General features: G+C 36.2%; 1 protein-coding gene across 1 annotated transcript; it reads right to left on the bottom strand.

The window, feature by feature from the left end:
• Window positions 1–19415: 19415 nt before the first annotated feature.
• cox7c (cytochrome c oxidase subunit 7C) lies at window positions 19416–23792 on the bottom strand. Its single transcript, XM_067440064.1, has 3 exons — window positions 23611–23792; window positions 19694–19831; window positions 19416–19505 (listed from the first exon to the last, which is right to left on the bottom strand). Exons 1-2 carry the CDS (start codon window positions 23683–23685, stop codon window positions 19715–19717), a joined length of 192 nt encoding a protein of 63 aa, XP_067296165.1. The 5' UTR covers window positions 23686–23792; the 3' UTR covers window positions 19416–19505; window positions 19694–19714.
• Window positions 23793–24051: the final 259 nt, after the last annotated feature.

The raw sequence follows: 24051 nt of genomic DNA on the forward strand, positions 1-24051 counted from the left end.
GCCCCATAATCACAGCCCAATGGAGCAGTTTCAGACTCGACTAGAATTGAGTATGACCACGTCAGGCTAGGAACCATACACCCTGCCATTTAAGAACATTTATTTTTTAAGAGTGTATATCTCGCATTTATAAATGCTAAAAAATTTAAGGGTTGCAAGTGTGCAAATTACATTTACAATATCTGTATTTATAAAATATTAATATATTTAAATGTAGGGTGTAAAATATATTTACGGGACGGGAGTGAAAAGTTCCGTGCGTGACCTACTGACAACACGCAATTACAGAACACAGACGCAGCGGGATCATTTCCATAATGACCAATGCAATCTGTCAAGTGCAGTGCAAATTAGCATCTGGTTTAAGGCGTGCTCTTTTGGGGGGGTAAATGGCACAAATAGGGTGAATTCAGCCTGATTAGGACATCTTTCCCAGTCATTTCAATGACATTTTTTTTTTACTCGACTAGTACATTTTGTGTCTGAAATGGAAACTCCTACAAATGCATATGCAATAGTCAGCTGCAAAAATAACTCTAATATTGAACTGTGTCTTTAGTAAATACAGACAGGTTATTATTATTATTATTTTTTACACCAAAAGAGGGTTTGCGCTAACACAAGCTTATAAATCTGGCCCATGCTATTTAATTAAAAAGTTTTGGAGGAACACATTTATATGATCTACCCAATCAGCACGAGAGGAGGCATATGTTCACCTATTTCCCTTGGACAGCATGCCAAATATACATACTCTTTTACTATATTAGATTATTTGTAAGTTTGCATTTGAGAACTTTAAGTATGTATTTACAGAGTAAACTGCTACTTATATCCTCTTTGAGGGACCAGCGAACAGTCTGTAAATCGTATAACAGCTTTTTACTATTGCTCGCAGGTTCTCTAGTATTTCTTTAAGATCTTAAGGTTAAATATAGACTTGGGGAGCAGCACAGCTGAACCTGGATCTAATTTTCTCATGTCAACTATTTCCCCTGAGGGAGTCTGACCAAGCTGCAATTAAATTAACGAAGCGCTGATGCATATGATCAGACCATTGACTCTATTTTTTCCAGATTGCTCTTAAAGACATAAAAAGCATGGAACTTTTATTAACCCAATATCTCAGAGACTTGGACAGAAAGAGATGAACTGATATGAGGCAGAGACGGCATAAAGGCTATTCAATACTTATTCAGTCTGCTACTCAACCCAATGGATACATCTTTAATGAAGTAATGATTAATCTATTTAATAAAAGTTCAGAATTACAGAACACAGCTCATTTATCATAGACTAAAACCGAATGGTTAATTCCAGCCTGACTTACTGTGAGACTGAAAAAGAAAGAGTCATTTAAAGCATTAGTCTTCTAAATCAGTTTCATATGGAAGACAATTTTTAGCCTCTATAAAAAGTAATTAACTTCTTACAACCCTTTTCTCATGCCCACCCGTGCAAGAATCACAGAAAACGATTCAGGAGAGGCGTATCACATAGCTAATCTACAATATGGCAAATCCACCCAAAGCTTAAGGATCTTGAAAATCCATTAGCATTGAAACAAAAGTTGAAGTAGTCTTCCATCAGAAACCAAGTTGTTGAGACCTGGAGAGCAATTTAATAAATTCAATTAATTAAAGTGTTCAAAACTAATTGAGTAGGGCACTGAGGCTGGAACTTAACCAAATGGAATTCAATAAAATATAAAAATAACTTGTTTGTCATCTTTCACGTAGTCTATTAAGCATTTGTTTAGTATAAGCTGAGTACATTAAAGGGCTACATAAGATTGAATTTGGGTAAAATATAAATTTGCAGCAGTTGTCACTGTCTAACAATATAGCCACTATACCTAATGCAGTTTGTCTCTCCTTCTTACTATAGTAAAGATAGAGGAATTTGTTTTACAAACTTTAGTGTTACATCAGTCATTTGCGTTAGTACTCGGCTATGCGTTGTAATTGATACAGTTCCCACATTCACTGCAATAAATGAGAAATATACACACCAGTTTGTCGATGGACGTAACGTTACACTTGTTAATGACGATGGTGAGGAATTACCGTTGCAACATCTCATAATGTACCTCAAAATAAGTAGTGTATCACTGAGAAACGTCCTGCTCAGGATGTCCTTGCGTTCGAGGTTCGGGTAATTTCTTCCGATGTTTCATCATAAGACTCGCCCTCGGATTGATATGGTAAAATCATCACCATTGTTACTGTCTTTACAGTGTGAACAATCGATAGGTACTGAGGAAACCTTTACTTCACAACATTCCAAAACATAATATTGTAGTTTATACAGCAATACATTTCATATTGAATATTATTTAATACTTAATTACATTAAAAATGTAGTGCTGTATACTTTTACTCAAGTAAAAGTATTCAAAGTTTTACTTGAGTACAAGTAAGAAATTACAACATTTTTAGTGTAATTAAGTAAAAGTTAGAAAACAACAACTTGTATTTATGAAATGTAGTGCAGTAAAAAGTATGACATTATATATTATGCTTTGGAATGCAGTGAAGTAAAAGTTGTCTAAAGAAAAACACTGATAAAGTATATACTTCGAAATTTACTTGAGTAGAAAATAAAAAATACCCCACTACTGTTTCACCTCTGCCAATCAGAGCAGAGTAGCTCACAGAAAGGAGGGATTTAGAGAAACTGATTCATCCAAGGAGTGGTTGAAAAATGAGGTGAAAACAAAATTAGGAACCTTTAAAATAGCATGATATTGCTATTTTAAATAGTCTGTATTTTAAAATAGTGTAGCTGTGATTATATTAGAGATTCTCAGAAATAAAGTTCAATGGCATTTCACTTTTTCAAGTATGAACTGTGGTACAAGGCAAGGACTTTGAATAAAGGCAAGACTGAGTGATTTTGTAAATGATTTACAGTGAAAGGAGATTTTAAGTGATTATTATCTCTGCCACAGAATTAAGAGCCTTTGTGGATATTTAATCCTTGTATTGCATAGCCTTTATTAGTTATGTTATATCAATCTCACATTCGCTTTAGGGACAGACGCTAGAAGTCAAATGAGCAATGTTTTTATCACATTTCCTTGGTTCTGGTGGAAAATGAAGGTCTGACTTTAAAATGATAGAGTACACTGTCTTTGCAAGACAGTATTGCAATGTGTGTTGCTGCTTTTTTTAATGACATTGATAAAGATAAATCAAAGTCAACTACAAACGAAAAGACACATAAAACAGTCAAGAGAAACATACTGCACTTATATAGAATTAGTTTTGCTCAGGTGTCCTGATTAAAATGGTGAAAATATAGGCTATAAAAAGTACTAGCAGATAAATACTAAAGTTTTATGTTAAAGGTGCCCTAGAATGATTTGGATTTGAAACAATATTTTAAATTGTTCTCTGATATCTAAATAGAGGGTATGGGGCTTATTTAAGGTCAAAAATTGTTCAGATACGGTTTTACAGGTCCATTTACAACCCTAGAAATTGTCCCTGGGATGTAATGCTCTGTTTTTGCCTTATTTGGAAGGGTCGTGAATATTAATGCAGAGTTCTCCTCTGATTGACTGTTTCACTGCATGGCTCAATGACAGCTAACACATCTATACCATCCGTCAGGACGATGATTTTACAATGATAGCTTCTTAACTTTGAATAACAAACTGAACTGGGTAGTGCGTAAATACGTTGTTTGTACAGGAACGGTACAATTTGACAGTAGAGTACTTTTTAAAAGTCGATTTATGTAGCCACAAACTACAAAGTAATGTAGAAGCCACTCAAAATAGTCAGTGTCATGCTTACTACTCACCCACTGCAAAATAATCATACTTCAGTTCTCAAAAATGTATATTTATTTAACAAATTGACTAGAAGCCTTGTTAAATGACTATCGTTTCAACTAAGAAACTAAACAGTAGTAGTAAACGTAGTTAGCTTCTGAGTTGATGATGAAATTTAGGCTAATTTAGATTTCAATCTGTCAAAAGGGATTCGACATATGCATCTACTGTTGCATTTTATGACAACACTGGCAGGAAATAAAATTAGCCTTTGTCATTTGACAAACTGTGTGTTATAAAGTTTCCAATTGGCATCTTGCGTTGTATCTAGACAACACAGGGGATATTATCATAATGATGTCTTACTAAGAAACTTTCAATTTAATTCAGAAATTGATTTGACAGTCAAGAAGTGGATAAAATCACTACTTGCTTGCAAGAAACTGGTTGGAATCAGCCCTTTCTTCCGTTTTAGACGCTGAGCAAATCCTGCTTGATATTGTCCCAGGTTAGAAACAATAACCTGATGTCTTGATGATTCTGAGGTCTCATCTGTTTGTTTCTACCTGTGGTTGTTTGTGCATTACAATAAAAGTCTGTGGTGAAATGGGCCGAGCAAACAAACAACTTTGAATTAAATTGTCGCGGTATCCGGTTGTAAATAAAGATCAACCATGACTGTTGACATTTTTAATCTGTGGGAAGGGTATGAAAAGTCATTGCGTCTCCTGCACACCCTGCATTTATTTCCATGATCTGAAGTTCGATATCCTCATGTGACGCTTGTTTACCGGAATTCCTGATGATTGGCTGCACATTTCCGTCTGTCAATGAACATTGGCTGGCATTCAAATGTTGGGGGCATACATATTAATGATCCCAGCGATTGTGTCACAGTTGGCGTTATGTTGAGAATCGCTTGTTTTTCCGTGGTGTTTTTCACAAGATTTACATATGAAGGAGGAGGCAGTGGTGTTTGAGACTCACTGTAGGTGATGTCCACGCACTGAACTCTTGTTATTTAACTATGGCAAGGTTAATTCAATTTTTCATTCAAGGGCACTTTTAACGTTTCACAAAGATGAACTATCGTTTATTGTTTTCAACAATACTGTTTTGGAATGAGCCTCAGGAATAATCTCTTTTATTTACCAATGATTTTTTTTTTTAGAAATATGATAAAAGTAGGCCTACAGATTTAACCCTTAAATGCATGTCTGTATGGCCAATCATTCTTACATATTCTGGTCTCTCGCAACCCGGATCTATATCTAACATGGACAGATGTTAGACCTATCGCGATAATATACTCTCCTGATATTTGAGTAACAGTTAGGCTACAAAAGGAATAAAATTAAGCATATTTTGTTACCTTCAGCACTCTGCTCATCAGAGCTCATTTGCCAGTAGGCTTTTCAGCAAAACTCAGTCAACGTCTTCAAACTCAATATTTTGATCGCTGACAGTTTCACCAGATCCATCATCAAGTGACAGTAACACTAATATTTGAATATGTTCAGTTCTTGCTCTGCAGTAAATCGCTGAGCCATTTCAAGTTTTGCAGATGATTGTTTTGTTTTCTGTTTGAGGTAACTGAGTGAACCGTGCAACACTCAGTTTCAGTCAATCTCATGTCAATCTTGAGTACCTATAGAGTAGTATTGCATCCTTCATATCTCCGAAAAGTCTTTAGTTGTATTATATTTATAAAAGAAATATGGGCTGTACCGAGTCTTTCCGGAAAAAAACGAGCGCTTGGAGGCATATTGTGTGGGCGGAGCTAAAGAATGACGAGCGCAAAGCGGTGACGTCCTCAAGCGTGGAGAAACCCATGCTATCGATCTCAGCTAATAGATATATGATCCAGAATCAGATCCGGAGGCTGAAATAAATTGAACAGGAGAAACAGCAACAGCAGGACGTCCGTCTCTGTGGTATGTACTGTATTTAGCGGCCAACATTTGTGTGTCTTTACTCGCAGTTTATGAGGACATGATTCGGTTTATGGACTATTGTATGCGACTTAACCTTAGCAGTAGCAAGCAAAACGGTTTTGCACGTCAGACTAGTGTAACATTATACATAGATGATCTCATTGGTTATACGTTATACAACAATGGAGTCCGTTAGCGCATTTGAATGACTAAGCACGCGATCGTGTTGTTTACTGATGTTTACTCACGCGACAACAGCATAGACATTTGAAGCAGTTTTACTCATTGGCTGCTTCCAAAGCAGGACAGAACCTTTATCGCTGGGACCGCTCCGTCAAAAACACACTTCTTTGGTATGATTTGGTAAAGTCCTGACAGCAGTGAACGGTGGAGATCCACTTTGCGACGCGACTAAAGCGATGTTGTGAAGCTTCCCGTCATTTCTGCGTTCAAATCTGTTCAAATGCAGCGCTGCCTTCCCGGAATGCTGTGCTGAAGCATTGAAGTCACTCGACGTCACTCATAGGAATAATGTGGAGCGCGGCGCAACCATAGGGCGTGTCAGAAGTGTTCACGGATGACTGGATCTGCACCTGAGAGTGTTTATGGGCGTGCATTTCCTCTCTCGCTCTAGTCACGTGCGCGCAACCTACCGGGAGAAGAGCCCGTACGGCCCATACAAGGACCTTCCGCTCTATTTAATGTCAAGTTGAGCCATACTCGAAAAAAACTCTCCAAAACTTGTGAGAAACCGGAAGGAGTATTTTTAACACAGAAATACTCCATCAAACGTCCAACATTAGTTTTTGAAACTTTGTCTATGTTTAGGATGGGAATCCAAGTCTTTAACAGTGTAAAAAGCTCAGTATGTATGAAACAGCATTTCACCCCCCCCTTTAATTGTTGTGCAGGAAAAAAAAATATACGTACATACACACTTCACTTCATTAGCGACCATATTTCAAAAAATAAATAAATAAATAAACAAACAACTAGTGGAAAAAACAAGCTAGCATTCCATTATAATTTTATTATCTTTTTCTTGTTATATTGTTTATTGATTGAGGAATACTAAGAAGGTTGATGTCTAACTTTAAAAAAAAATGAATGAGGAGGGTCGTATGATGATGGCAATAATAAGAAAAGGCACAGGAATTGAAAGCAATAACTGAAATAAGAGTGTCAGCAATTGGTTGTGTTTCTGCAGTTTTGTATGTCAAGGCAGAAACAAATGACAGCAGTAGTAACTGCAAATTGCAACAATGACAAACGCTTACTGTTGTCATCAGTGAACTGCCTGGGTGACAAAACTGTCAGTCACTAAAATTGTTGAGAAAGACAAAGAGTAAGTTTAGCAATTTTGAATACCAGGCTTATCCGCATCATCAGCAGCTCTCCAAAGGTTTTATTTCGAACAAAATCATTCTGCTGAGATGCAAAGCTCTCCTCCGGTTTTGCTTCATATATTATGCAACATTCCATATCAGGCAACATCTAATATAGGTAGCTCTTAAATCTACTCTGCTTCAAAATGTTCTTGTCTTTTAATTCTTTGTTTATCTCTCTTCTCATTGTTCATTATCATATATAATTTCTTTAGTGGATGTCAATAGCATCATTTGACATAGCTGTGGAGCTTTAGAATGATTTAGGGTTGGAATGAGCTCCAACAATTTTGTTCTTTGGGAAAAAAAACCTGAAAAAAACAAACAAAACATAACTGTACACAATTGCTTCTAATTATACCATTTTCCTCTACTTAGAGGTACAAAAATTCCCCCACTGCAGCGCCAGCCACTTGTACCTTAAAAGGTACAATTTTGTACTCTTTTGTATACTGCAGTTGTAATTTTCTTATTTTGTCCCCCTTTTCGCTTATGATTGTCAACCAGCACTCTTTTATGTTATTTCAAACAATTTCAAATTCTATTGAAAGACTCACAGGCACAAAGATTTATCTTCAGTAAATCTACCTTTCATTAAAAGGTCAGATGTGCTCGATAAACACTGGGAAAAGAACCGTATTTTACTGCTGCTGCATGAAGGACAGAGTTATAATAAAGACAAGTGTCTGCCGCCGCTCCAGTGGAACACATATTGCATCTGGGACTCGATGACTTGTTTTGTGAGGGCGTATTTTAGAGGCCAGATGATGTTTGCCAATGCACGAACAACCACAGGTAGAAACAAACAGATGAGACCTCAGAATCATCAAGACATCAGGTTCAAAAGACATCTATTTCTGTCCGTGGGTGGGAAAGACAGCTTGCAGCTGCGAAAAGGAAAATATAATGATCCACAAACAGCCCCCAAACTCACGCAAAAACAACACTGCAGCAGAGGAACGGCATAACGGGAAAGTTATATACTCTCATCTCGGCCAATCCTATTTACTAGTGGAAAGATATGTCACCACCCTCTCAATGTCTCATTAGGCTCTGGTAAAAGCACTATAATGTCTCCCAACCAGAATTCAGTGTTTTAAGGAATAACAGCATCCAAAGTCAATACCATGCGTGTTGTAAACTGTTTACTATTATAGCTGATATAGTAGAATATAACTAGGATTTATAGACACTTCCACCTTTAGGCCATTTAAAAAAAAAAAAAAAGAATAAAAAAAAAAATCACGGACACTCCAAAAGAAAGCCATCATAAAAAGTACCGCTGCAAATGAATGGAAAATAAACTGTTTGCTCAAAGGAAAATATGACCAATTAACTTAAAGAAAATATCTAATTGTGTTCTTAGATTTTGAAGCAGAACAATTAATGGTTGACAGCAGTCTGGGTATTTTTGAAACAATGTCAAGAGAAATTACCTGTACTTCAAAGCTAAATGATGTATATTTATTTTAGGTAACATTTTCTCTATTTAGGATTAGAACAAATTCAACCCAAGCGCACTTTGGTGACGGGATTATGTTACTGTTGATCATCTGTCCATGATCGTATAAAGCCTGCCCTGACCATTTGATTTGTCCGAACAGCTCTGGTTCGAGCATAGTCGCTTCACAATGGATCAAGTCTGAACTTCCCGACCTCAAATGTTGTGGTAAGATCGGCTGGCATCCAGGGTAACAATTACTGTGATGAAAGTCTAAAGGCTACAACATACTCCCCAAGAACAGAGAAAAAAGTTCTCGCTCCCAGGGCTGCGAGCATGACATCATTTTGTTCTCGAGGCCCTGGTTTGGGAGTTCTCGCAGCTTGTTCTCGACACATCGCCTGAGCAGAACTTTTTGTGTCCGAGAACTATTGTGTGATTGGTCATACATTAAAAGTGTGAATGCGGAGAAACTGGCACCTGCTTTTCTCGTGAAGTATGGAATGTACTGGCCAGAACAAACTTTGTTCTTGCCACCTCGAGAAAAAAAATAAAAAAAATATTTGTTCTTGCAGAGTATGTCCCAAGCTTAAAAGAAATGCAAGAAGCAGAGTAAAGCTTTTGTCATTTCATGTTATTTGCCTCTCTAAATTGTAAAAAAATCGGTAAAAAAAACTAACAAAAAAAACCCAAGTGGCTCAGCCTATATAGACTAAAGGTTTTGCGATTTTGGCGGACTATGAGGGCTCCAAGCTCGGAATTTGGCCTGAACAGAGTACACCAAATTTGCTGTTTAGTTGATAAAACAAACAAAAAAAAAAACACCAAGTTTACTTACACCAAGTGCAAATAGCGTGCCTTGCTGGTTCAGCCTTACAATGCCTAGATGGGCCATTGAAAATTTTCTAAAAATGGAAATAAAGTGACTAACAAATAATAATAATAATAATAATAATAATAATAATAATAATAATAATAATAATAATAATAATAATAATAAAAACATTTATTGGGTAGGGGTAGGAGTTAGGGGTATAGGTCTAGTTTATTGTGCCATTAAGATGGCATCCATTTAATAATTTTAATTAATAATAATTTACACTATTTTATTATTGCATCCTGTTAATGTACAACACTGCAGTACAAGTAGTATATATCTGCCAAAATAAAGTATAAATTCAATGTAATTACTATATTTACACATATTGCAAAGAACTGCTTATATATGGTGTATAATATATCACTATTTTCACTTAGTAAATAGCATCTACAGCTATTTGCACTGAGTGTAAATATCCTCTATCACTAATAAAAAGTTATTTTATTTGCATCTATAACTATCTAATGCAAATTTAGTTAATAAAACATAATTTTGGTCTTATTTCTTTCCAAATTTACGGTGTGCTGTCAACCTGCAGATATTGTTTATTCAATCTGAATAAATCTTGGGAGAATGCATTTTTGAACCCTGAGCTTTATTTGCTTTGTTTGTTTGTTCATAATGTTCTTTTTATATTGTTGTTGTTTTCCAAGGAATGTGCACATTTGGCAATGCATGTAAATGTTTCCTGACACAACCAAGCAATAATGCCACAAGAAAAACAGATTGTAGCTTATGTACACTGCAAGCCTAACAAACGGTGACTTTTCGAATTCTCAGACTGAATGCCAGAGGGAAAATAAACTCTTATGCAAACAAATATTTCCCTAGATATCCTTGTCAGTAAAATCTCCCCACTTGTTAGACATATACAGAAAAAACTAGAAGCCTATAGCATGAGAGTCAGTGAGACTGTCACATACAATTCACTGTTGTTATTGTTAATTTTTGTTTAATTTTCACAGGTATTTCGTTTTTTTTATCTTCCAAATTTACACTACATCTATACTTCGGCAAACATAATGAGGCCTAAAAGGACATGGCGAAAAAAAGAAAAAAAAAAACATCTCCCATGCGCGGGTTCAAAACATGCGGAAATGGCTCCCTCTGCTGGCTGTAGTCTTTAGCCTTTGGCCAAACATTCCTCCAATGATGCAAATATCGTCAATTTGCGTCATAGGAGGTATTATTCCAGAAATAAAATGCATAAATCTCTTGTCTCAGGGGGATATGAGGGGGGAAAGCACAATCATTTGAATATACTCCAGGGTTTCTTCTGATACAAGGCCATATGCTAATCGCTGAAGTAACCCTTTAATGCTAAATCGCTGAAGTAACCCTAAAAATGAACTCTCAAAACTTGCTGCCAGATTCTGAAAGATGAATTCCTCAAACTTGGCACACCTGTCTATAAGGCATTTTTAATTTACAGCCTTCATGAACAATTATACATTGCTTATTAATTAATGATTAGAGTTTTCTCCAACTGCTTACACATAAAATCCTTTCTTGTCACACAATTTCTAAAACCTTTCTATGCTCCCACAGACCTTTCTCGCAATTTCATACAACACTTTTAGCACAACACACAGATTTCTATGTACCGCAAAAATCTAAGATGAAGTATCTCGATTTCCTTTTTCAAATACAAACAATCAAAATGCCACACTAATCTATCTGTGCCTCACACTAACTCCTCACATGTGCAAAAACTCTTTTTTTGTGTGTGTGTTTTTTATCTCTTCGGTTAGGTCTAGAATAGACCAATGGTCAAGTTATAGGTTTTGAACAATAGATGCATGTAACCCTCAATAAAGTTTTTCTTTTATCATTACTCACCATAATTTATTTAGATGAATGAAAAATAAAACAATCTCAAAATATCTTCTTTTACTTTCCATAGAAGAAGGAAAAGTCAGATTTGAAATGGCACAAGAGTAAGTAAATGTTGTCGGAATGTTCAGTTGTAGGCAAAATATCCCTTCAAGCCATATGGTGTCCTTTTAAGTAACCATTACAATCTTGGAGGCATCTTTCCCGCATCTGAAAACTGCCCTGCTTCCCTTCTCATTTCACTGTGAATGTGGTAATAAAATCCTGTATACATAAACACTTTACGACCTTGCCTGCCCATTCTCCATTGAAAGTCATTGCATGGTACAGGTATTGTAAATACAATCTCAGAGCAATTAAACAACTAATTATTTTGGCAATTAACCTAAAAAGTTAGACCCATTCAGACATCTTGGCATATAAAAAGATATGAAGAGCCCAGAGGTAAAATGGTAGCTTTCCATTAAACAGACTAGAATTTAATATTCTTTTTAAAGCTGAAGCAAATACGAATTTATCCAAAATTAACATGCACATTTTTATTGTTGCCTTCGCTTTCGTTGCTTATGGCAAATTTGATGGTACATTAACTTTAATAGTGCTGCATGACGGTCCAAAATCATTAAACATTAATATACAATTATGGAATAGATTTTTAATGGCTCTGCTTTGTTTTAATCAGAGCCCGTGTCCAGGGAAGTGTTATCATACAATCTGGCAGACTTTGATTTAGGGATGGCTGGTTTTCAATGGCCTGTTCTGTGTGACCTTAGCGTTCTGGCACTGGCAAAGATTGCATCTTTGTTCTCAAGGACGCAGCGATATGATACATAAATGCTTACGCTAAGCCAGAACACCAAGAGGTCTTTGAAAGTCAAAGGCAGTAGAGATAATGTTTACAGCATAAAGCAAAAGTTTACAGTGAGCCTTCTCACAGGAATATAGAGACAACTTAAAAGTGAATAATGGTAACACTTTACAATAATGTTTCATTGGTTAACATTAACTACATCGGCTAGCCTAAATTATCTAGTAACGATCTGCACTTCTACAGCATTTATTAAACTTTGTTAGTTCATTTTAATATTTACTAATACATTAAAATCAAAATATTTATTTGTTAACGGTTTTTCGCGTGCATATGAGACGCATTTTATGGCGTATTATACATACGAACCCCCCACCCCACCACCCTAAACCTACCCAAGCGCGTGTCATATATACGCCCCACTAACCTAAACCTACCCATGCGCGTGTCATATATACGCCATAAAGTGCGTCTCATATGCACGTGAAAAACAGTGTATCATATGCACGCCAAAATGAGTTTTGGCGTATACATTCCACGACATTGCACACTCGTACTATTTATACGCATTTATGTGTGATCGGGTTGAGACAACTTAATCCAAGACCAAGGCAGGGGCGAGACAAGTCCAAGACCAGAGACTATACCATGAAGCCGGTTTAGGTGGCTAGGTATGTTTCAATTTAGTTTGCACCAGCCCTGGGTTTTAAGCACAATTAAAGTGGTTTGGCATTTAGCAATGTTCATCACCATAATAACTTGTGTGCCATGGCTAACCTGTTATGTTCCAGGTAAGATACATCAAACTAAAACTGAACTATCAGCCGTGAGAAAACTGACACATCTCTGATTAAATTAAGTCACTCCCTACTCCCTACTTCTACTCCAAAATTAAAGATCAGTATACTGTATAGCAAATGATTTTTAAAAGACAAAACAGTCTGGCTTTTATCAATGCTTACTTATAATAATCACTTTGTATGATTTAGACACTATTTATATATTAATTACACATTTAAGTACACTTTTAGTTTATCTATTATTAAGCACTTACTTTGAATGCATATAAATATACATATAGATTAGAATCATCTGATAAAGCTATAAAAAGTATTACATGTGAGCTTAAATGTTCAACTCTTCAGCTATAAATAACTTCAAATTTACTTGCACAGATAAAGCAACTTTTTTATTGTAGTTCTCCTCTTTCATAGACAGCTCTTTTCTTCTTGCTGTGCACATTTATTTAAACTGTTCTAAACGTGGAGTGGAATGCAGCAGCGCAGAGTTTAGCTCTATTTAAAGAAAGCTAAAGCTAATCAAGCTCCTCAGGATCGCTTGTTGAAAATACACAGACAGGTGTGCTGAAGCAGGTTGGAAATAAACTTTACAGTCGCGTCGCAAAAGTGGATCTCCACCGTTCACTGCTGTCACAAGGACTTCACCAAATCATACCAAAGAAGTGTGTTTTTTACGAAGCGGTCCCAGCGATAAAGGTTAGGTCCTGCTTTGGAAGCAGTCGGTGAGCAAAACTGCTTCAAATGTCTATGCTGTTGGCTATTGTCACATGAGTAAATATCAGTAAATGACACAATCGCGTGCTTCGTCATTCAAATGCGCTAATGGACTCTATTGTTGTTCTATGTCTAACGTTACACTAGTCCGACGTCTGGATCATATATCTATTAGCTGAGCTCGATAGCCATGGGTTTCTCCACGCTTGAGGACGTCACCGCTTTGCGCGCCCGCCATTCTTTAGCTCCGCCCACACGATACTCCTCCAGGCGCTCGGTTTTTTCCGGAAAGACTCGGTACAGCCCATATTTCTTTTATAAATATAATAAAACTAAAGACTTTTCGGAGATATGAAGGATGCAATACTACTCTATAGGTACTGAAGATTGACATGAGATTGACTGAAACTGAGTGTTTCACCCCCCCTTTAAAAAAACAAGTAAAGTGAAATAGGAATATTATGTTGTGCTAACAAATAATTAGTTATACACTCACCTAAAGGATTATAGGAACAACAAACTAATATTGTGTTTGACCCCCTTTCGCCTTCAGAACTGCTTTAATTCTACGTGGCATTGATTCAACAAAGTGCTGAAAGCATTCTTTAGAAATGTTGGCCCATATTGATAGGATAGCATCTTGCAGTTGATGAAGATTTGTGGGATGCACATCCAGTGCACAAAGCTCCCTTTCCACTACATCCCAAATATGCTCTTCTTGGGTTAAGATCTGGTGACTGTGGGGGGCATTTTAGTACAGTAAACTCATTGTCATTTTGTGACATGGTGCATCATCATGCTGGAAATAGCCATCAGAGGGATGGGTACATGGTGGTCATAAAGGGATGGACATGGTCAGAAACAATGCTCAGGTAGGCCTTGGCATTTAAACAATGCCCAGTTGGCACTATGGGGCCTAAAGTGTGCCAAGAAAACATCCCCCACACCATTACACCACCACCACTCGCCTGCACAGTGGTAACAAGGCATGATGGATCTATTCTCCATCCTTGGGATCTCCTTCTCATTCTGTTTAGGCCAAATTCTGACTGATGAATACTTGATCCATCTGAATGTCTCAACAGAAATCGAGACTCATCAGACCAGGCAACATTTTTCAATGGTCTTCAACTGTGCAATTTTGGTAAGCTCATACAAATTGTAGCCTCTTTTTCCTATTTGTAGTGGAAATGAGTGGTACCCGGTGGGTTCTTCTGCTGTTGTATCCCATCCGCCTCAAGGTAGTGCGTGTTGTGGCTTCACAAATGCTTTGCTGCATACCTCGGTTGTAACGAGTGGTTATTTCAGTCAAAGTTGCTCTTCTATCAGCTTGAATCAATCGGCCCATTCTCCTCTGACCTCTAGCCTCAACAAGACATTTTCGCCCACAGGACTGCTGCATACTGGATGTTTTTCCCTTTTCACAACATTCTTTGTAAACCCTAGAAATGGTTGTGCATGAAAATCCTTTTCAGATTGTGAAATACTCACCGGCCTGTCTGGCACCAACAACCATGCTACGTTCAAAATTGCTTAAATCACCTTTATTTCTCATTCTGACATTCAGTTTGCAGTTCAGGAGATTGTCTTGACCAGGACCACACCCCTAAATGAATTGAAGCAACTGCCATGCGATTGGTTGTTTAGATAATTGCATTAATGAGAAATTGAACAGGTGTTCCTAATAATCCTTTTGGTGAGTATATATATATATATATATATATATATATATATATATATATATATATATATATATATATATATATATATATATATATATATATATATATAAACATTTTTTTTATTACTGAATGTTTGTATAAAAGCAATATCACGTTTGCAGTGAGTCATGCTCAAATTGTGAAAACAGCTTTCTTGCTCTTATGATATTGTTTAATTATATATCAGAAAAACCCAATCTCATACAACTACTTTTTTGCAACAATACCTTGAATTTCTTGAACATTTGTATTAATTTTGGTGACATTTTTGACACAATCCCTCAATCATTTCTGAACCAGCAGAATAAATAAATCAAATTAGAACAAAGTTATTGATTGCATTTGAATCAGCAGGTTTTGCATCCATTCACATTAATGATGTTAATAAATATTTTAGACAACGCACTGGGAATGTATTAATATGGTCTTGAAACAAAATCCAGAGGCCTCAAACTCTGAGGCCAAGACAGGACCAAGGACAAATGTGGTTGAAACAGTGACGAGGTCAAAACCGGTCTCAAATACAACATACTGTAAACTACCATGAACGGATGTGTTTTTAACTAATGTTAACAAAGATTAACAAATTTATTGCTCATGGTTAGTTCATGTTGGTTAATAGGGTCATGAACTGAGAAATCAACTTTCCCATAAGCGTTTTATGTATAAAAGGTCATGGAAATAAAAAAAATCTCCTATAAGTTTCGGAGCTGAAAACTTCCTTGTTAGTCAAAGATATGCTTTTATTGACACTGTCCCAGCAAATGATCGATCTCATAATATGTGTGGTTATACCACATCCTGATCGGGCGGGCCAAGTAGTAAAAAAAATTACATTCCAATCAATCACAGGTGGATGAGAGATAAATCATTGTGTTTGTTTGATAGATACATTTTGCAAGCCCCGTGGGCGATTCAATCCGGTTGCTGTTTCCCTGCATGCTTTCAAAACAATCCCTCACGTATACTGACAGGGGAGCTGAAGCTCATTAAATATACAGATCTATCCAATCCTAGCCGTTGGCATTTACTTCCAAGTCTTCAGTATGGAACGCCCATAAAAACCCAGTGTAGCAGGAGAGAGCCTCAAAACCAGTGTATAAAATAGCCTATTACTTAATGATTATGTTTTTGAATGTAATAACCATACGTCATAATGTATACATGTGTATATATACACATGTATATATGTGTGTGTGTATGTATGTATATATATAAATATATATATATATATATATATATATATATATATATATATATATATATATATATATATATATATATATATATATGCCAGTACATCCGTTAAGACATTATTAATGGTAACACATAAAACCTTTTTTTAAAGCGTTAAAATATTTGGTAAAAATAAGTTATATGTATAAGTTTATTCTCCAGTCTCTGAGATTCCGTTCTTGCGGTAGCTCTGTATATTTGTATGGCATTGCTGTCAAAGACGAATTAGTCAATGAAGTGGATTTACTTACTGAGTTAACAAAAGTTATCATGAGCATTGCATTGTTTGAAGCGGATTTCATGAAAGTCCGTAGACCGAGAATGAGTGGTTCATTCATAAAAAAATATGATCTTACCTTCATGCTGTAGAAATATAAACCAAAAGACAGAACACTAGTGGTGTGCTGAAAAGGGGCGGGGCTACATAAGAACAAATAGAGACTGCACTAATTTAGGCCTCGCCCACACAGGAAAAAACAATCCAGTGCTCTCCATTGACTGTATTGCGTGAAGCGGTCGCCTTGTCACTTCTTACAACAAACAAACAGAACAATGTCTAAAAGCTGATATGTGACAAGGTGCACAGCAAACAATCTAAAAAAAAACACAGAACTAAGTTTTTATAAATTGTCGATCCAAACAAAAAAAAAAAAAACTAAAAAACTTGAAGCTTCAGCAGGAAGAATGGGTAAATTTAAAGATTATGACAGTATTGTATTGCCTACGTGTGCAGTAAACATTTTGTCACTGTTATGGCAAATATCCAAATATCTGTTTTATTTCCTGTCACTGATTACGTTCCTTACCAGTGGGCGTAGTTCTCAGTGTAATATAACATGTTGCACTCTGTCTCAATATCCTGTACCCCCTTCTTGTCTCTTGGGTCAACAGCTTATAAAAACTAATGGGTTTTTGGATCCCTTTTTTTGTGCTTGTTTTCTGTACACCATGTCACATATCAGCTTTTAGACATTGTGTAACAAGTCAGAATTTGAAATGACAAGGAGGCCGCTGCACGCAATACAAAGTCAATGGAGACAGTTGGTTTGTTTCCCCCCACAGTGGGGGTGGGTTTCAAATTAAGACACTTGTCGCTCTCTCTCTATACAATGAGCAAAACATTTGTAACAATATTAATTCGTTAACATTAGTTAAAGAACCCAAGTTGGGTTGAAAATGGACAAACCCAGAAATTGGGTTGTTTAAACCTAGTGAATGGACCCATTTAAACAACCCAATTTCTGGGTTTGTCCATTTTCAACCCATGAGTGGGTTTTGAGGCATCAGTTAGAGGGTTTCAGAGCACTTCTTGCTGGTTCCTCCTTTAAGACACATCTTCAGTTGTGCACCTTGGCTTCTTTGGGTGTTTCGGCCATTTACCACAAGACACCTTCCCCCAAGGCAGGCCCACCCCAGGCGGATCAGACCTGGGTGTGTGTCGTAAGGGGACGTTGTTTTTAACCCAACATTTTTCAGAGTATAGTTTATGTTAGCTCAGGTCCTTAGCAATGAACTTTTGATTTCAAAAATGTTTTAGTAAATGTTAAGATAATATTTGATTGCAACTAACTTGAACCTTATTGTAAAGTGTAAATGACACTGAAATATAAAACTAGTGCTGATTCTAGAAAATGTATGGCCGGTTTTACAGATAACGCTTAAGACTAGAACCGGACTAAAATGCATATTTGAGTTGTTTTAACTGAAAGCAATTTGCGTTGACCTATCTTAAAATATGCCTCTGTTTTGTCTCAAGATTCCCAAAAGTAATGTTTCTTCTAAGTGTAATTTATAAAATTTACTTAAATGTCCTAATTCAGAGGACTCCAACTGTCCTGCAAAGTTTATTTCCAACCTGCTTCAGCACACCTGCCTGTGTATATTCAACAAGTGATCCTGAAGAGCTTGATTAGCTTCAGCTGACTTTGATAAGGGTTGGAGCTTAACTCTGCAGGACAGTGGGTCACTAGGAGCAGGGTTAAAGACCTCAGTCCTAACTGAACTAAGCATGGCTTAATCTAAGCCTTGTCTGTGAAAGTGGGCCTTAGAATTTTTTTTAAAATCATATTTGGGGAATATTGCATGTTTATAGGATGTTTCTTTTACAATTCCTAAGGAATAATAATAATATTAATAATAATAAAAAAGATACTTCACAAACCAGTGTAAAGTAGTGGTAAGAACGAACTGCATGTGATATTGTGCACTAAAAAGTAGCAGAATCCATTAATCAACCAAACTGTATATGAACAGGATAGTTTGAATGACAAGCTAGTTTTACAGATCATTTCTATTACAACCCCTTTGGTCATTTTACAAAAAAAATAAAAATGAAATATTGCAAGCCGCATTGCCTTGAATGATGTGCATATAACTTGACTGAGCCAGTTCCCAATGAAATAAAAACTTGTAATGCTAGTTATTTTCCAATATTACCCTGTCACTTTGCAAGTCTCCCTGCCTGTTGTTTTGTTCCCAGATATTTATAGCTTTTGGCAGTAGAAGGTTAATTGAACTATAATGGGTTCATGTGAAATTCAGGAGCAGAGGCATAAAGCTGAGAAGTGTAGAGGGAAAACAATACTCTACCAAACACCTTCCCAGCTGTTACAGACTGACTTACTGAATATCTAAAATTCCAGCCGACATTCTCATTTTAATATGCATGTTGTAATCCCACAGTTTTTTCTTCCCACAGAGCTCCCCTCGAGTTCTGTATGTGAATAAAACTATCTGTGAACATCTAAAATCTCCACAGGTTTTCAACCCATGTTACTCAGTACTGATGCATTAATATTTTAAGCAATTTTCTTTCTCGCAAAAACAATTTCCACTCATGCTTTTAAGTTTTAGGAAAGCGTGGATAAAGGAGGAGAAAATCATAGTAAATGTAATTGGTCATTTTATTTACAATAACATTAAAGGATCCACACCAGAAGAAACTGAGAGCTGTGCTGCACAAGAATCACACAGACCTAAAAAACAAAGCACAAAGGAGCAGTGTAAGAGGAGACTAAACAATGGCATCCTAAATTATTGAATCTTGTTTGGAATGGTTAACAGAGTGACTGTTCAAATTTTGATAGCGATAAAGAGCATTAAAGGTCATTTAGAGTCATGAAGTACTTGTGCTCTGAGAGTGTATAATGCAAAGGCTACTTACGATGTGCAACTGATAGGAGCTTCATTTCTTCAGGATCTGATGCCTGACAACGATGAATGGGAAGGCGAATCCACTGCCAAAGAACAGCACCATCATGCCAAGAAGCCTCCACTTGTTTTCTACTGAGAATGGCAGGTTCTGCAATAATAAATAATTTATTTTGAAAATGGTTTCACTTTATTTCGATGGCCCCTTTAACACATTATGTTGACTAAGTAACATTGCACTTACATGTATGCACTTACACTCAAGAGTTCTATAGTATTAGTAGACTGGTAGGGTTAGAATAAGTTGACAAGTTACAAGTCAGTAAAATGTGTTGAGTTTCAGGAAAATTTAAAGGGTTAGTTCACCCAAAAATGTAAATGATGTCACTAATGACTCACCTTAATCTTGTTCAATACCCGAAAGACCTCCGTTAATCTTAGGTTTTAATTTAATTGAGTCCGAGAGCTTTTCTATTCCTCCATTGAAAGTGTATGCAGGGCATACTGTCCCTTTCCATAAAGGTAATAAAAACATCATCTCTTCCATGTTTGTTTTCAATCCGCAAACAAAGATTCGAACGGTTATTAATCAGGGTATTGAATCAGTATTTGGATCACAAATCTCACGTGATTTCAGCAGTTTGACACGCGATACGAATCATGAATCAATACGCTGATTCATAACCATTCGAATCTTTGTTTGTGGATTGAAAACAAACAGGGAAGAGAAGACAATGCAGAATAAAGTTGTAGTTTATGTTATTTTTGGACCAAAATGTATTTTCGATGCTTCAAGAGATTCTAATTAACCGACTGATGTCACATATGGACTACTTTGATGATGTTTTTATTCCCTTTCTGGACACTTTCATTGGAGGAACAGAAAAGCTCTCGGACTAAAGTTAAAATATCCTAAACTGTGTTCTGAAGATGAACGGAGGTCTTACAGGTGTGGAACGACATTAGTCATTAATGACAATTTAAATTTTTGGGTGAACTAACCCTTTGAGTAGGCAACTATAATTTCCTTATGGTTTATGACTTTATTAATTTCATAACGGAAGACATGCTTCTAAATATGGTCTTTGACTGTTCACACTGTTCACACACGGCTTATTTGTGTATCCGATTGGAATCTGATCTAAATTATTGACTTTGCCGTTCACACTTTGTAAATTTGAAAACCAGATGTGCACAAACTTTGGATTAGCACAGACCTGTCTTAACTTTTTCCCCGCCAAAAACGGAAATTTCCGTTATTTGTGAGAAAACGCTTCCAGGCTAATATCTTCCTGTGTTTGCTCTGTCAGATGCTAGGGGGCCGCTATTGCGCATCTTCTGAATGAGTACAGAATCTCCTGATCAAAGCACACGCGAGTAAGACGCAGTGAAACGAGTAGGGATGCACGATATTGGATTTTTGCCGATATCCGATATTTTTCAGCTCATTTTGGCCGATGCCGATACCGATGCCGATATATGTTTATTTTTTCCCTTTGTTTGGAAACAACACCATTTTGAGCAAAAACTATTTTTTTCATTCTGGTTTCAGATTTCTGAGGTATCCTTACTAAAAGGATTCTTGTTGAAGATAAATAAATGTTAATGAAGTTCTTTTTATGATAAGAGTATATTAAAAGCTCTGAAAATAACAATAATAAAGTCAGTAAATTTTTCACCCCAGATGCAGCTGTAACCTAAATATTGTATTTTTGGATTTAACGTTTGTGCACATGAAGTGGGGGTGGCATGACATCCATTGATGCTGTCTTTTAATTCTACAATTATTGTAGAGCACCTTGGATTATTTTTCATCATCCATTTCGTAAAATTTTATTACAGATTAATACACTGCATATAAAAGTATTTAATTTTCAAGTGTCATGCTTGTGATTTATGACATCATCACTGATTTGTTTATTCAGAACAAGAAGTAACTTCAATTTATTTGTGTACTCTACTTTTCATTGTATTACTGTAACAACAGCGCCCCCACTACATGTATAAATATATAGCGGTCTAGTTGGAGGGCACTAGGACCTGGAGGAGCTTCTGCTGCTGTGGAGGCTGCCGCACGCGCTAGAGAGTGGGGAGACGCGATTGGGCTTGTTTTGGGCTAGTTTTGTTGTGAAAACGTGGCAAATCTGCTGCTGACGGTCAAGTCCTTCTGTACGTGCATTCAGAAATTCAAGGCAGCATTTAAAAACAGTCAATATAAATCACTGCATGCAATGTATTTTCTTGTTTTCACTTGAAGAATGACCGCAGTGCTGACATGGTCTTATCGCTGTAGCACTCCTTGCACACGTGAGTTATTGCAGGCGCATATCAACACGTTATCATATCGGCAAGGCATATCAGCATAATGTTTTCATATCGGCCGATGCCGATTTTTATATTTTAAGCGTTTATCGGCCGATTCCGATGTCGTGCCGATAATATCGTGCATCCCTAGAAACGAGCGATCGCATGTAATCATAAGCATATGAAAAATAACGTGATCATCGTCAATAAACAGCATATGAATCAAAACTGCCTAATGTTACTGAATGAAATGTGGAGTTACATGACTGTGCAAGCATTAGAAGTGTTTATGGACTCGATCTCCTATCTGTGTTTTATCATCACTCTGAATCTGATCTGGAAACATTCTTTCACAAATACATGATTTTCTCAGCTTTTTGTTAAAAATTTAGCTTTTTTTTATGAAACCTACCAATATTTAAGCGTTGATAAAAAAAGGAATGCATGAAGCTAGAATAAAACTTTTTTGTTGTTGTTTAAAAGAAGAGGGTCAGCTCTTTATTTTGATATATTGCATGCTCATGTATTCATTAAACAAAATATTATATGGGCTATACAATTTGTGAAAATTGTCAAAAACCCTGGCAGCGGCTGGCAACTTAAAAAAAATAAAAAAAACTTCTGGCGCCTAAAGGGTTAATGCTTTTGTGACCTGCCAGAATGCTCTTTTCCAATGCCTTGTGATTACTGGATATAACTGTATACAGATTACATAAAAAGGAACACTTTATAGCCATTAAAATATTTTAACTAGGAGTTAACTAGAATAAGTAATTAGGAATGCTGAGTTTAGATTTTTCCATTACATATAAAATAGGTATATTTCCAGGTTTTCCATTACACTGTGAACTCCATAAAACAATCATAGTGCTCAATCTTTATCAAAGTGCTTGAAATACTTTAGAGTTTCACCATGTACGTTAGGTGTATTTGTGTGTATGTGCACTGGCACCTTTAGATCAACGAATTTCCATAACTTTTCAAGGACCTCTGCAGTCGTTTGGTCACTAGTTCGACTAAAAACCGTAATACTTGGGATAATTATAATAAGCAATGCATTGCCAATTTATATTACTAGAGTAAATAACTACAGAAAAAAGTATATTAACAAAATGATAAGACTAAAATTTCATGACTACAATTTAATATTTTCCATGACACTTACGCGTTAATCTTGCAGCAGGTGCACTAACTTAATACCAATCAAGGACATTTATCACTGTTGTTACATAATACGTCAACCTAGTTTAAATCTTAAATAAAAGTACATAAATGCATACATACTGAAAATCATTGAATGTATAACTTCAATGTTAACGTAACGTTACATTGGCGCGGTGGCCTGATCAAATGCTAAGCTAAGCTAAGGAACCGTCTCTAACGTTACTTAAGTTAAGTTAGCCCTTTAACAATCCATCACAATAACTGTTTAACACTTAATACGTCTATTTATATAAGCTTCACAAGTGATATGTGCAAACCAACCTGATCACTTTCAACTAAACACTTAAAACGACCTCCAGTCGGTCTTTAGGAGAACACCAGGCCTGTGCCTAAAAAGCATACAGGCGTTTAAGATTTAAACAAAAAACGACCAATTCTGAGCATATCCTCTTTTCTCCTCACCTTTCCTGGTCCCTCCGCATAGTGACTGGAGCGCACCGCAGAGGTGGCGAATCGTCGAACGGCTTGTCCGAGCATCGTGTACTGTTAAAGTGTGAAATCTGCTCGACCTGAGTGAGTCTCTCAACGACCTTCCTGCTTGGAGATAGAGGGCGAACAGCCTTATGGGGAACGGTCGGAACAGTCACAACGCGAGGTATTATGGGAAATGCAGTTGTAAAGCAGGCGTTTTAAAAGTCGAAATGATCAAACTCTAATGCTTGATTTAACATGCCATATTTCAAATACTTACAATACTCATTAATAATAAAAGTAGTTTAATAATAATAATGATAATAATAATACATATTATTATTATTATTATTATTATTATTATTATTATTATTATTATTATTAATCTTATTATTATTAAATAATAAATAGTTTTAATAATAATAATAAGAA

This window comes from Pseudorasbora parva, chromosome 3 (genome assembly GCF_024679245.1).
Source record: "Pseudorasbora parva isolate DD20220531a chromosome 3, ASM2467924v1, whole genome shotgun sequence".
Taxonomy (NCBI): domain Eukaryota; kingdom Metazoa; phylum Chordata; class Actinopteri; order Cypriniformes; family Gobionidae; genus Pseudorasbora; species Pseudorasbora parva.